This window comes from Bubalus kerabau, chromosome 9, assembly GCF_029407905.1.
Source record: "Bubalus kerabau isolate K-KA32 ecotype Philippines breed swamp buffalo chromosome 9, PCC_UOA_SB_1v2, whole genome shotgun sequence".
NCBI classification, from domain to species: domain Eukaryota; kingdom Metazoa; phylum Chordata; class Mammalia; order Artiodactyla; family Bovidae; genus Bubalus; species Bubalus kerabau.
In genome coordinates this window covers 104,010,424-104,024,891 of record NC_073632.1, presented here as the reverse complement: position 1 = coordinate 104,024,891, position 14,468 = coordinate 104,010,424, and the positions used below count along the sequence as shown (strand labels likewise).

The following is a 14,468-nucleotide window of genomic DNA, read 5'->3' as shown; positions in this document are numbered from 1 at the left end:
ATGCATGCATGCTATTTTAGGTGAGGTTGCAAGTCAACAAATAGCAGATCTTGAAGGACAAATGGCCTCCCTGCTTCTTTGGCAAAGTGCAGAGACTCAGAAGGTGAGTTCCTGGTATGAACACCAGTTAAATATTTCCTGACCAAGCCCAATAACCCTGACTTGACCAGAGCGATGGCTTAGGTGTCAGGAGGGTTAGTCTTTTGGAGGTCAGTGTCTGAAGCCATGAGATTTGGTGGGCAGAGACATTGCAGAAAGAAAGGGAATAGGAAACAGCTTACAGGGTACCAGAAAGCAGAGGTGGGAAGTTAGGAAGGACGATTAGATGTGCATTGTGTGAAAGGAGGGGAGAGAGAGGGGCTATCATTCGGATTATGGTTATTTTCCCAAAGGTCATGAGGGCGCTCACATCGAGTTCAGCTTTGAACACTGGAAAGGGTGACGAACCGTAATATTATAAAGGAAACACTGCATGGTGATGGACAGGGAGGCCTGGCGTGCGGCAATTCATGGGGTTGCAGAGTCCGACACGACCGAGCGACTGAACTGAACTGAACTGAACTGAATTGTATGTCTCTTTGCCCTCTGGCTCTGCCACTGGGATGGAAGGAAGTCAAAGGGGATGGAGAGCTTGAAATTGTTGGATTAGACCCACAACCATAGCAACACAGGACTGGTCTGGGTAGCAATTCCAACATTGTAACTACCAATACAAGAAGGCGTCTCTGAAACAATTGGGGAAATTTAAATATAAAGCGGATACTAACTGGTAATAGGGAAGCCTCGCTGATTTTGTTAGGTGTGACTGTAAAGGCAATCATGGAAAAATTCATGCTATCAGTTAGAGATGTCTTCTGAAATATTGACATGCAAAATGGCATGATACATGAGATATGCTTTCTTTTTTTTTCTTTTTTTTTTTTTTTTTTTACTTTTTACATCCATTATATTTAATTTAATCCTTAGAACACCTTGTGAGATAGGCAAGATATGAAATCTACATTTTACAGATAAGGCAGCTGGAACAGCAGGAACTGAACAGATCGGATCCTTTTTTTACTCCACTGAGCATCATGTGTACTGTCTTCATCCAGATCCTTGATAGAAATGTTGAAGAGGACCTGCAGAGGCCAGGCTCACCCTGAGCTCTTACATAGCACTGACTGATACAGCAGTGTAAACATGTCAGTTCCCCCCAAGAGTCTGATTATCCAACTCACAGGTTGCCATTTTTCAAAAGGATGGTACAGGAGACAATCATCTGATTTACATAATTATTAATACCAGTCTCATTAGGGAAAAAGGCAAATAAGGGTTGGCTGCCAGAAAAAATTTCTACTTGCCTGTCCACAAAGGGACTACGACACCAACTGCTTAAAGAAGCCATGTCTCCCTCTCTTCCAAAACCCCCCACGAGGCCATGTTTTATTATTATTTATCGTTCTTAGCACATCCTATCCCACATTGTGATTATATACATGTCTTATAGTTAACTTCAAGTCATTCATCTTTATAATACTCAGCCCACTGCTGTCCCTGTAGGAGGCACTCAAACTGGTAAAAGATAAACCAATTCAAGTAAATGTTCTTCCAGCCATATCTGATTCCCCTACAAAAACAAACCTGTGACTGGAAGAGACAGACCACTGCCACATTCCTGCCACTGTGACTAATTAAGATGCCCTTATAATTGGCTTGGTCACAGCTTCCAGCAGGTGCTGAGGCTTCTGCTGGTTAAAAACCAGCTTTCATTGTATGGTTTTCTCTGTGTGTTTTAACCAAAAAATAAGGACATTTCTGTAACACTGGGGACAAAGTACATGAAATAGGGCTACTTCTTAATAATGCTAATCAATCAATAAGGCAAAGAAGTGAAGAACAACACAAAAACATCTGACTGTAGGTCTTCCAAGAAAGGAAAAAGGACTAACAAACAAGAATATAGTGCTTTACCATTTACAAATCTTTCATATACATTCCATTTGACCCTCACAACAACCCTGTGAGGTAGGCAGCACAGATATTATTTTCATTTGACAGATGAGGAAAGTGAATCTTGGAGCAATTAACTAATGTGCCCAAGGTTCTACAATTGGTAAATAATTGGTAGTCGTATCTGTCTTTGGCCTAAAGATTCAGCACCCCACCTCCCCTCACACTTGCCTACCTACTTCACAGGGATAATGAAGATAAAATGAATTCAAAGCTAGAAAAATACTTTGAGGGGGAAAAAGCACTATATAATTATACCCACAAACTATAATTTTCCACAATATATGGCTCATTCCCCTTGTCATCCAGGCTTGTGCGTGAACCCAGAATTTTATATTGCCTCTGTTCTGTGTTCCGCTAAGCAACTAAGTAAGGCAGGGGAACAGTGTGATCCTCTTTATATAAATTACAGTCAGGGTAACTGCTATTACAGGAAATTGAAAAACAACACAGAAAGGCCAATGTGCAACTGGGACCCAGGGAAGCACAGTAAAGCAAGGCAACAGTATCAGATAGGGCATGATTGCATAGAAGGAAAGGTGGTGTCAGAGTTCATACTGGCAGACACACAGTTATCTAAGGCAAAGTGGTGGCAAAGAGTCATTCGTTCCACCTAATATAAACAAGAGCAGAAGATTCATGAGACCCCCATGAAACAGCATCGTGTATCACACAGATCTCTCCAGCTGCCTACAGAGAATATAAAACCACAGTGTCATCTTCATTTTAAAGAATGACTGTACCTGTACTCATAATCCTGAGCTAAACCAAGGAATAGCTCTGTGCTAAACTTCCTTGGCTAAAATACAACCAGTACCATCATTCCTGGTCAGACTGATAGAATGTCTTTTAAGGTAATGAATTCGATGGCTGTGTTTATATATTTTTTTTTTCTTTCCAGGATTCACTTTTGATTCTCCTGCTTTTTTAAGACCCAAAGAAAGTTATACTGAGTTTTTATTGGTGATTCTAAGTATATGTGTTTATAACAGTTAACGTGTGATAGGTGAATTTAACATATTTAAAAGAGTGCTATAGCATCTGTTCAGAAAAGATTATATACTGTACAAACTATTCGAGTCATACAAAACCATTTTTTTCAGTGTCTTTTCAACTGAGAAGAATCCTATTCAGCACGTTTCTCCTCCTGAGGTGGTTCATACTGAGCAAGCTTTGTTTTCAGTTTTTTATTTTCTTCTACAATAGCTTCATATTTCTCTTTCATTTCTGCCAATTCTAGGCGAAGCAGCTCTATTTCTGGATTTTCTGGCGTGGCAGCTCCTAAGTGATGCTTTAAAAAATCCAAAGCACTATTAGGTTTCTCTGGTTCTTCATATAAGGCTACCAATACCTTGGTCAGCGTGTCCAGCACCCCCGACTTCTCCAAGTACCTCCAGAACTGCTCGTGCTTCGAGTCGGTGGCTTTGTAATGGGCCATAATCTGCTTTATTTTTTTTTCACTTGAGATGTTATTATTTTGGTTATTATTACTCTACCAATTTTTTAAAAAACTGGAGTACAATTGCTTTTCAATATTGTATTAGTTTCTGCTGTACAATGAAGTGATTTAGCTATAAGTATACATATATCCCCTTCCTCAGGAGCCTTACTCCACCCCTGGAGGTCATGGCCGAGCCCCGGGCTGGACTCCCTGTGTTATACGGCAGTTTCCCACTAGCTCTCTATTTCACATATGGTAGTGTATATATGTTCAGAGAAGGCAATGGCAACCCACTCCAATACTCTTGCCTGTAAAATCCCATGGACAGAGGAGCCTGGTAGGCTGCAGTCCATGGGGTCGCTAAGAGTCTGACATGACTGAGTGACTTCACTTTCACTTTTCACTTTCCTGCATTGGAGAAGGAAATGGCAACCCACTCCAGTGTTCTTGCCTGGAGAATCCCAGGGACGGGGGAGCCAGGTGGGCTGCCATCTATGGGGTCACACAGAGTCGGACACGACTGAAGCAGCTTAGCAGCAGCAGCAGCAGTGTGCATATGTTAATGCTGCTTTTTCAATTCGTCCCACCCTTTCCTCCCCCTCACTGCGTCCACAGTGCATTTTCTACGTCTGCATCTTGAGATATATTTTAAAATAGTTCAGAAAAAAAAGTGTATATATGTGTGTGTGTGAGAGAGAGAGAGATAGAGAGCGAGAGAGGTGGAAAAAGCAAACAAAGATCAGTAAAATATTGGGATTGTTAAATATTATTAAAATTGAACAGTGGGCAAAGGAGGACTCATCCTCTAGTTTTCTCTCTTGTTTATGTTTGAGATTTTCCGTAATAAGAATGTCTCCTTCCCTGCCTTGAAAATGTCGGTATTGATTTAATTACACAAAAGCATCAGCACATTAACTCCAGGACCCTCTAGACCGCACATCACACTTGGGAACTTGGAGCCACACATTCCGTTGGCCTGACTCAATGGAATGCACAGCACACTGTAAATAGATCTGGGTTTATGGCTCTGAGAGATGCTTGCATGGATACAAGTCTGTACAGTCAGCCTGGAAGGTAGAGGCCTCTTCTCTCTGCTGGAGATGTGTTTATTCTTTTGCAATTAACATTCTTTCAAAGATCAATGTGTGATACAATTTGCCCAGGGGTCTATATTTTACAGGCAGTGTAGACATTCACTTTTGGTAGCCCAGGATGCCTGTCTACATTGGGTCAATCAAGTGAAATTTGTAGACTGACTCAGCATCAGCAAATAAAGGAGATGGGCAGGTGGCTCAGGGGCCTGGGCAAGACTACCTCGGAAGTGAATAGCTCTTCTTGTTCCCAAAGGCCCCCAGCAGGAGGAGGTCTTCTGGTGGGTGCAACCTAGCCATTTTCACCTTTTTGCTCATCTCCAGTCAGTTCAGTTCAGTTCAGTTGCTCAGTTGTGTCTGACTCTTTGAGACCCCATGGACTGCAGCATGCCAGGCCTCCTTGTGCATCACCAACTCCCGGAGCCTACTCAAACTCAAATCCATCGCGTTGGTGATGCCATCCAACCATCTCATCTCCAGTAGTCATCCATTTTTCCAGTAGTCATGCACAGTTGTGAGAGTTGGACCAGGAAGAAGTTGAACCAAGGAGAAGAGTTGGACCATAAGCATCAATTCTTTGATCCTTTCAAACTGTGGTGTTGGATAAGAGTCTTGAGTGCCCTTTGGAGAGCAAGGAGATCAAATCAGTCAATCCTAAAGGAAATCAACTCTAAATATTCATTGGAACAACTGATGGTGAAGCTGAAGATCCAATCCTTTGGCCATCTGTTGGGAAGAGCCGACTCGTTGGAAAAGACCCTGATGCTGTTGCAGAGAAGAAGCCAATTCTGACTCCATGTTGGAACTGTTTCTTTGATTTGCTTTTAGTTGCTTTATAATCATGCAGAACGGTCTACCTCAGAGCATCCTGCCCCTCTGCCTGACTGTGAAACTACAGTGCCTTTGTTCAGAAGCTTGTCCGCCTGTGGATGGCAGGAAGAAATGAACACATCCTCTGCCTGAGGTTTGCCATTCTAAGAGATGTTTGCAAGGTTAATGGCCCTTTTACCTTGCTTCCTCACCTTCCTCCATCTCTGAGCTATAAAACAACCTGGCATCCACCCCGATAAGACAGTTATTTTAAGGCACCAGCCTGCCATCTTCTCTGTCAGCTGAGTCCCTGATTAAAGTCTCTTCCTTGCCTCAACCCTCTTCTCTCGGATTCATTGGCCTGTTGTATGGTAAGCAGATGAGCCTGGACTCAGTAACAATGCTGGGAAAGACTGAGGGCAGGAGGAAAAGGGGCGGCAGAGGATGAGATGGTTGGATGGCATCACTGACTCCATGGACATGAGTGTGAGCAAGCTCTGGGAGGCGGTGAACGACAGGGAGGCCTGGTATACTGCAGTCACAAAGCGTCGGACACAGCTTAGAGACTGAATAACCAGCTCATTTCCACCTCTTTCTGAGCCAGGTGAAAAATCAACCTGGTTCCTTTCTGACCCTTAGGATGTACTGCTGAAGGCCGCTCAACGTTTTCCATCTGTCCTTTTTCTTTCCCTGCTTTGGAAACTGTGGTCCCTTTTGCTCCCTTTAGAGTTTTATCTGAATTGCTGGCATTTCTCTGGTTGCAGGGCCTAGCCCAGCTGGGCCCAGCAGACACTTACATCCTGGCATCTAGTAATTTATTTTTATGAGTAACCTAGCCAGGAATACTTGAAAAACATGAAAATTTCCAATATACAGTACTAATATTGAAACCTGCTCTAAAGCTTCAGTTCATATTTTGCCTTTATTTGCAGGCTAAGGAGCCTTCACTGGATAAATCATAGACTTCTAATTAGTAGGAACCTTAGGGAATGTTTATTCCAGTGCCGCTGTGAGTGCCCCAATCTATCCATGCATCAGATAGATCAAGCAATTAACTCGTGACCAGTTTCATGATTGCAGCCAACTTTTTGCAACCCTGTGGACTGTTGCCTACTAGGCTCCTCTGTCCATGGGATTCTCCAGGAAAGAATAATAGAGTAGGTTGCTGTTCCCTTCTCAGGGGATTTTCCCGACTCAGGGATTGAACCCAGTTCTCCTGCATTGCAGGCAGATTCTTTACCATCTGAGCCACCGGGGATGCCCCTAGGGGTGAAAATGTGATGTTTATATAAAGTCACGTCTAGTGGGCACAAATGAATTCTAACTTACAATAGGCGGATGGTGTAGAAATTAAGCTGCCTGAATTTAGCATAGGTTGCAGGATACAGAGAAAGGCTCAGTTTTTGTCCACTATTTTTGTATTCTAATGTCTCTTCACAATCAATCACTGTATGCACAGAATCATTCAGTTTTTTCTTATAATATTTATTTCATTATTTCACCATATAGACAATAGCTTTCAAAGTTCTACTGTTTGCATATAAAGAAAGGAATGGCTCTGTCACCTCTGGTTGAACAAATTAGGAACTTTTACAAAATTCTTGGCAGTAGAAATACAATATGCTTAAAAGCTGGTGGAGACAAGTTTTAAAGTTTACGTGTTATAAACATTATTAAACCATTTATCTGAAAGTTAATCCAGTAAAATAAACCACATTTTTCTTAAGCATATCTTTGAATACTAAAAGGCCAAAATAGTACTCAAGAACTAAGTATTAAATTATCTTTATTTTTGCTATTTGTTAAGAAACCATTCAGCTGTTTTGGACCAGATATTTGTCTGAAAACATAAGTCACAACTGGCTATTTAAAGCTTTTCTTCATACTTATTTTTATATTATTTTTTCTTCATGTTTTCTGGCCTTGACTTTATTTCTCTTGTACTTTTTGTTGGGCTTCCCAGGTGGTACTAGTGGTAAAGAACCTGCCTGCCAATGCAGGAGACTTAAGAGAAGCTGGTTTGATCCCTGGGTCAGGAAGATCCCCTGGAGGAAGGAACAACAACCCACTCCAGTATTCTTGCCTGGAAAATCCCAGGGACAGAAGAGCCTGGAGGGCTACAGTCCACGGGCTCGCAAAGAGTTGGACAAGTTGACAAAGCATGTATGTACTCTTTGTCAACAGGTTTGTGCAACTAAATCAGACGTCAGCTAAGGATTTTCCCTGAAGATTTATACATGAACGAAGAAACAAATTTTCTAATTGAATTGGAATTGTCTATAGATTAATAAATTGGTATATGCATGTATCTGTCTGAGTGTAAGTTTAACCTCGGAGTTAAGTTTAAAGAAGGTGAAATTCGCCAGTCAGAATGGCTGCGATCCAAAAGTCTACAAGCAATAAATGCTGGAGAGGGTGTGGAGAAAAGGGAACCCTCTTACACTGTTAGTGGGAATGCAAACTAGTACAGCCACTATGGAGAACAGTGTGGAGATTCCTTAAAAAAACTGAAAATAGAACTGCCTTATGACCCAGCAATCCCACTGCTGGACATACACACTGAGGAAACCAGAATTGAAAGAGACACGTGTACCCCAATGTTCATCGCAGCACTGTTTATAATAGCCAGGACATGGACGCAACCTAGATGTCCATCAGCAGATGAATGGATAAGAAAGTAGTGGTACATATACACAATGAAGTATTACTCAGCCATTAAAAAGAATACAGTTGAATCAGTTCTAATGAGGTGGATGAAACTGGAGCCTATTATACAGAGTGAAGTAAGCCAGAAAGAAAAACACCAATACAGTATGCTGCTGCTGCTGCTGCTAAGTCGCTTCAGTTGTGTCCAACTCTGTGCGACCCCATAGAGGGCAGCCCACCAGGCTCCCCCGTCCCTGGGATTCTCCAGGCAAGAACACTGGAGTGGGTTGCCATTTCCTTCTCCAGTGTATGAAAGTGAAAAGTGAAAGTGAAGCCGCTCAGTCATGTCCGACCCTCAGCGACCCCATGGACTGCAGCCTTCCAAGCTCTTCTGTCCATGGGATTTGCCAGGCAAGAGTACTGAAGTGGGGTGCCATTGCCTTCTCTGCCAATACAGTATACTAACACATATATATGGAATTTAGAAAGATGGTAACAATAACCCTGTATATGAGACAGCAAAAGAGACGCTGATGTATAGAACAGTCTTTTGGACTCTGTGGGAGAGGGAGAGGGTGGGATGATTTGGGAGAATGGCATTGAAACATGTATAATATCATATATGAAATGAGTCGCCAGTCCAGGTTCGATGCACGATACTGGATGCTTGGGGCTGGTGCACTGGGACGACCCAGAAGGATGGTATGGGGAGGGAGGAGGGAGGAGGGTTCAGGATGGGGAACACATGTATACCTGTGGCAGATTCATGTTGATATATGGCAAAACCAATACAATATTATAAAAAATTAAATTAAATTAAAAAAAAATAAAGAAGGTGAAATTTATCCCTAACATTGCCCTTCTTATCCCCAGATGATGGTGAAGGTTAAAAGGCATCAGATAAATCCCCACCTATGTGTTGACTAACCAACAACATCGCCCTCAATAAGGGAACACTTTCGTCAGTTCAGGGGCACAGTCTGTAGGACAGTGGGTCCTAGTCACTTTCCATCATATCCTTCCAATCACATTCCCTTGGTGGTAACTCTCTCCCTTGCCTGTACAGGTTTCTAACCGCTGATTGTAGAGTGCTGTGTATAACTGCATGCTGCTGCTGCTGCTGCTAAGTCACTTCAGTCGGGTCCGACTCTGTGCGACCCCATAGACGGCAGCCCACCAGGCTCCCCCGTCCCTGGGATTCTCCAGGCAAGAACATTGGAGTGGGCTGCCATTTCCTTCTCCAATGCAGGAAAGCGAAAAGTGAAAGTGAAGTTCCTCAGTCGTGTCCGACTCTTAGCAACCCCATGGACTGCAGCCCACCAGGCCCTCCGTCCATGGGATTTTCCAGGCAAGAGTACTGGAGTGAGGGTGCCACTGCCTTCTTCGTATAACTGCATACAACAATGTAACTGCAATGATCACGATGACTATTCCATCAAGATTTCGAGTGCTCTGTGCTGGTGACAAGAAGATAGATAAGACAGAATGACTGTTCTCCAGAAGCTTCAGTCAACTGGAGAGGATGAACAGATTAAAGTAGTGTGCTAAGTGAACTAACTAAGGATACACTTTTCCTCTCCTTCACCATGAATGTGAGAGTTGGGATTTCTATATTCAAAGACAAGGTACCAAAGACTATGGTTGGTGTTAGCATCTCAGGGGAGATACGACCTAAGCTAGGGAGGCACTGCCAATACCATCACAGTGAACACAGGCAAAAATGTTTAAAATGAGGCAGAGCATAAGACCGCAAGGCAAGACGGCCACTGCCATCCTGAAGGGAAAGAAATTTGGGGTCGGATTCCTTTGAGAGTGAGACTTTTCAGGGTTGCAGTCCCAGAAGACTCCTCCTCCCATCAGGAAGGCGGGGAGTGGGCTGAGGTGTTTTTTTTTTATATTTATTGATTTATTTGGCTGTGCCAGGTCTTAGTTGCAGCAGGCGGGATCTTCGATCTTTGTTTCAGCATGTGGGATCTTTCGTTGTGGCATGCAGATCCACAGTTGCTGCTTGCAGGATCTAGTTCCTTGACCAGGGATCGAACCCTATATTGTGAGCACGGAGTCTTAGCCACTAAACCACTAGGAAGTCCCTGGGCTGAGTGTTTAAGTGTGAATTTCATTTCAAGAGCCAAGAAAGAGAAATTGTACCTTTTATAGGTGAGATTGGCTGTAAGGAACAAATTTGCAAGGATAGGATAAGGACAAACAGGTTGATCAGAAAGGTCAGGAATTTTAAATACCCGGAATATCTGGCTTGGGTGTTTGGCTTTTATTCCATCGAGGAAAGACAGGAGTGGGCGACACTGGATGTGGGATCCCAGTTACAGAGCTCTGTGGCCAAGTGGTAATGACACACACACCAGAGACTGAACTGTGACAGAAGGCATGAAACGGAAGGGATAGATAGATGGGAGATATTTTGAAAAAATAATGAAAAGAGTTGGTTGTCCAACTAGATATGGAGGTTCAGGGAAGTTAGGAGGTAAAGAAGAGTCTAAGATTTGTCCCTGGGGAATCATTAAGAGGCATTGTGCCTCCGACAGAAACCAGTGACATTGCAGACGGTGGGCAGGGAGCTGGATTCTGTGATGAGATAATGATGAACTTAGTTTCAGTGTTAATTTTAAAGCAATGTGAGGTCATCCAATGAGCTATGTGACCAGAGAGCCATTAGAGATGCAAGAATGGAAACCGGGACAGAGGGCTAGGCTTGATATTAAGATCCTTGTGGGAGAAGAATGTGCTGTCTAGAGCCAACTCACTATGCATTCATCTACCCATGCATGTATGTACATGTGTTCGGTTCAGTTCAATCATTCAGTCGTGTCTGACTCTTTGTGACCCCATGGACTGCAGCTCTCCAGGCTTCCCTGTCCATCACCAACTCCCGGAGCTTGTTCAAACTCATGTCCATCACATTGGTGATGCCATCCAACCATCTCATCTTCTGTTGTCCCCTTCTCCTCCTGCCTTCAATCTTTCCAAGCAATTCATTAACTTATTCATTGGCTCTCCATTCACACATTAATGTATTTGCTTTTCATTTATCCATCCATTAATTCCTCATATCATTATTAGAATCCTTGCTGGGTGCCAGGTATCATGATGCTTTTGAGAAAAGGGTCAAGAAGCACTCTTGCCGCCAGGATGCTCACTGCTGAAAGTCCCAGTCTCTGCTGGTCAGCACTGTGACTTTCCCCCACTTCTCCCCTAACTGCTGCCTCAGTTTCTTTTTCTGTACAAAGCAGTTGCCAGTGTGAGATCTAGAGTGAAAAGATTTCAGATTTGCTGAAGTAACAACGCGTGGATGGGAACGTGGGGTTATATTTTCTAAACATTCTAGGACATGTGTTGCTTTTAAATTTAAAACAGATAGAAAGGACATTTGCCAAGACAGAAAAAGCGAGTTTTCCAGACAGTGATCATATTTGAGTTGGGCTTCCAAGTAAGTGGAGCCCAAAGGCATTACCTTCCTGGAAGTTATATGCTGAAGACACACTGTCTTCGGGGCTGAACCCCAGGAAGCCTCAGCTCACACAGACGCAAGGCTGCTTTTCCGAGGGCTTTGGGGGTCTGGGGCTTGGGAGTTGAGTCCCACGGGGTTTGTCTGGGAAAGACTCTCTGGGTTCAGACTCCTATCTTGGTCTCTGTGTTCGTTTTCGCACATGGATCTTCTCTTTGTGCATCTGGTCAATAGTTTATTCCCAAGAACGTGAAGTCATTGTTGGCCGGAGAACTTGAGCCCTTGGAATTTAACTCCTGCGTGAGTGTCTGGTTGTCTGGATTCCTTGCGTCCTCGGCACCCCTGGGGCTCGCTCCAAGCAAGCAGGTGTCGGAGACGGAGCGGTGGGTAGCCTGGGGGGCTGGGGAGGAGACACGAGAAAGGATGCCTCCAGGCTTTTCTGCGCTGGTGTCATGACTCACAAATGTGATCTTCATCTGTTTCATGTGCTGCCAGGGGCGCCTGCAGTGCTGTCTTTCCTGCCTCTTTCCAGCTCCAATTCTCCCCGCTCCCTATGACCAGTCAGGCTTTGCTCCGCTGGGAAGGGTCTGCATGCTGGCTTTCCACTGAGCGGTCAGAACAACCTCTCCAAGAGCTTTGGGAAGACCCTCGGCCCTCTGTGGCACTGCCAGGGCAGAGCTCTCAGACTCCAGGGGACACAGATTCCCCTGTGTCCTAGGTGGGTTTTGCCCCTTGGAGTGCAAATGCTCTGTATGTGGGGTGGTTAGCGCCCACTGCTGTCCTGGGATCAAGAGGTGGTCCTGATGGGTTAGCGCCTGCTGCTGTCCTGGGATCAAGAGGTGGTCCTGATGGGTTCGGAAGGCAATGGCACCCCACTCCAGTACTCTTGCCTGGAAAATCCCATGGATGTAGGAGCCTGGTAGGCTGCAGTCCAGGGGGTTGCTAAGAGTCGGACCTGACTGAGCGACTTCCCTTTCACTTTTCGCTTTCATGCACTGGAGAAGGAAATGGCAACCCACTCCAGTGTTCTTGCCTGGAGAATCCCAGGGACGGGGGAGCCTGGTGGGCTGCCCTCTATGGGGTCGCGCAGAGTTGGACACGACTGAAGCGACTTAGCAGCAGCAGCTGATGGGTTCAAGGAGGGTCCCTCCACGGTGAAGGGCTGCTGCGAGATTCACTCTTTAAATATAACCTTCACTTCTGTGTGTGCAGGAGGTGGTGGAGGAGGGCCTCTCAACTCATTAGAAGTGACTTGGAGGCTGGGGCTGGGGCTTTCACCTCCTTTACACCAACCCCTTACACACACAGCACCCAGCACACAAGGCACGTGCGGCTGTCTGCTGCTGGTTGAGGCTCAGCGGTCTGTGGTTCCTCTGTGAAAGCTGGGATGAGAGACGAACCTTAGGATGTGCTCTGGCTGTCTAGTGCTAACACACACCCCAGGGCCTGGGTTTATAAAAACAGAAGCTTATTATTATGCATGTGGATGCTACAAGACAGAAATTTAAATACGGCACACAAAGCTGGCTTATCTCTGCCCCGTGGTGTCTGAGGTCTCACCTGGGGAGACCAGAATATCTGAGAGGGTCTTGAACAGTGGAACTGGTTCTTCCTTCACATGTCTGGTGCCGGGGCTGAGATGACACGAAAGCCGGCCTGGTGGGCTCTCTACCGGAACACCTACACGCGTGGCCTCTTCACGTGGCTGGAGCTTCCTCCCAACCTGTGGCCCTGGGGTCATCAGGTTTCTGACCTGGAGGGTCAGAGCCCCAAGAGCGAGTGTTTTGGTAAACAAGTCATTTTCTGCCTGCCTTATGGGACTCAGAGAGTCATTTCCACCCCCTTTTATAGGTCAGAGCAGTCATAGACGCCTCCAGAATCCAGGGGAGAGAGGCCTGGCCTTCGGGGGACAGTGTCAAAGCACTTGAGGTCTCGCCGTAAGGCTGCCACAGGCCCCAGCTGTATGAAGCATCTCCCTCAGCATCAGAAACAGGGAGGTGATGGGTGGGAAGATGAGAAAATCCTTTGGCCACAGAAAGCAGTGATAATTTAAAAAAGTTTTTAGCTCTGAGGGCCCCAACCCCGAGTCCTGAGAGCTCCCTGGTCCAATTCCTCTTTGTTGGGAGTGCCAACAAGGGTCCCTGGGGTGTCACCAGAAGTGCCACCCGGGGGCCTGCTTTGGATCTGGGCACAGGGTCTCACATCGGCTTCTGAGTATAAGGCTCATACCTCCACTCACATCCACCTAAGAATTGTGAAGAATTTTCCACTCGAAACTTCCCACAAGCAGCTCTTTCTGGTCCCCCAAGATCAATATTTCATAGAGCTTTTCTCTGATTTAGGGCTTCCCAGGCGGCACTAGTGGTAAAGAACTGGCCTGCCAATGCAGGAGACATAAGAGACACAGGTTCGATGCCTGGGTCAGGAAGATTCCCTGGAGTAGGAAATGACAACCCACTCCAGTATTCTTGCTTGAAGAATCCCATGGACAGAGGAGCCTGGTGGGCTACTATCCATGGGGTCACCAAGAGTCAGACACGACTGAAGGGACTTAGCATGCAAGCATGCACTCTCTTTGATTTGGGAGCATGACCCTCGCAGGGGCTCTCCCAGGGCAGCAAGGACTCATTGCATGGCCAGAGTCATCAGGGCTTAGCTAGGATGCCCCACCCTCGTCCCAAAGCTTGACGTTGGCGGGAGAAGGGCACTCATGGGAGACGTGTCCTCAGATCCCATGTCTGGCCTGGAGGAAGTTGGCCTTTGTTTGATCTTTTATCTAAAGCTCTGTGGGAAGTTTCAGTTTCCAGCTGGGGATGGTGATGAGTGTCTGTGAAATGCATCATCAATGAACTTCACCCCATGAACATGACTGTAAATGCCTTAGAGATAAGCATTATCTGAGCATCATCATGACCCCCAAGGAGCTAGCGAAAATAATGTTGATGCTATTCTGGGTAGCTTTGAAAAATCCAAATCATCATTGCTGCTGTCCAGTTGTGTCTGACTCTGTGCGACCCCATAGACG

General features: G+C 45.3%; 1 protein-coding gene across 1 annotated transcript; it reads right to left on the bottom strand.

Moving 5' to 3' along the window:
• Positions 1-1,813: 1,813 nt before the first annotated feature.
• On the bottom strand, positions 1,814-3,430 carry LOC129619490 (c-Myc-binding protein-like). The gene has a single exon (XM_055534710.1). The coding sequence runs from the start codon at positions 3,428-3,430 to the stop codon at positions 3,119-3,121; it is 312 nt and encodes a 103-aa protein (XP_055390685.1). The 3' UTR covers positions 1,814-3,118.
• Positions 3,431-14,468: the final 11,038 nt, after the last annotated feature.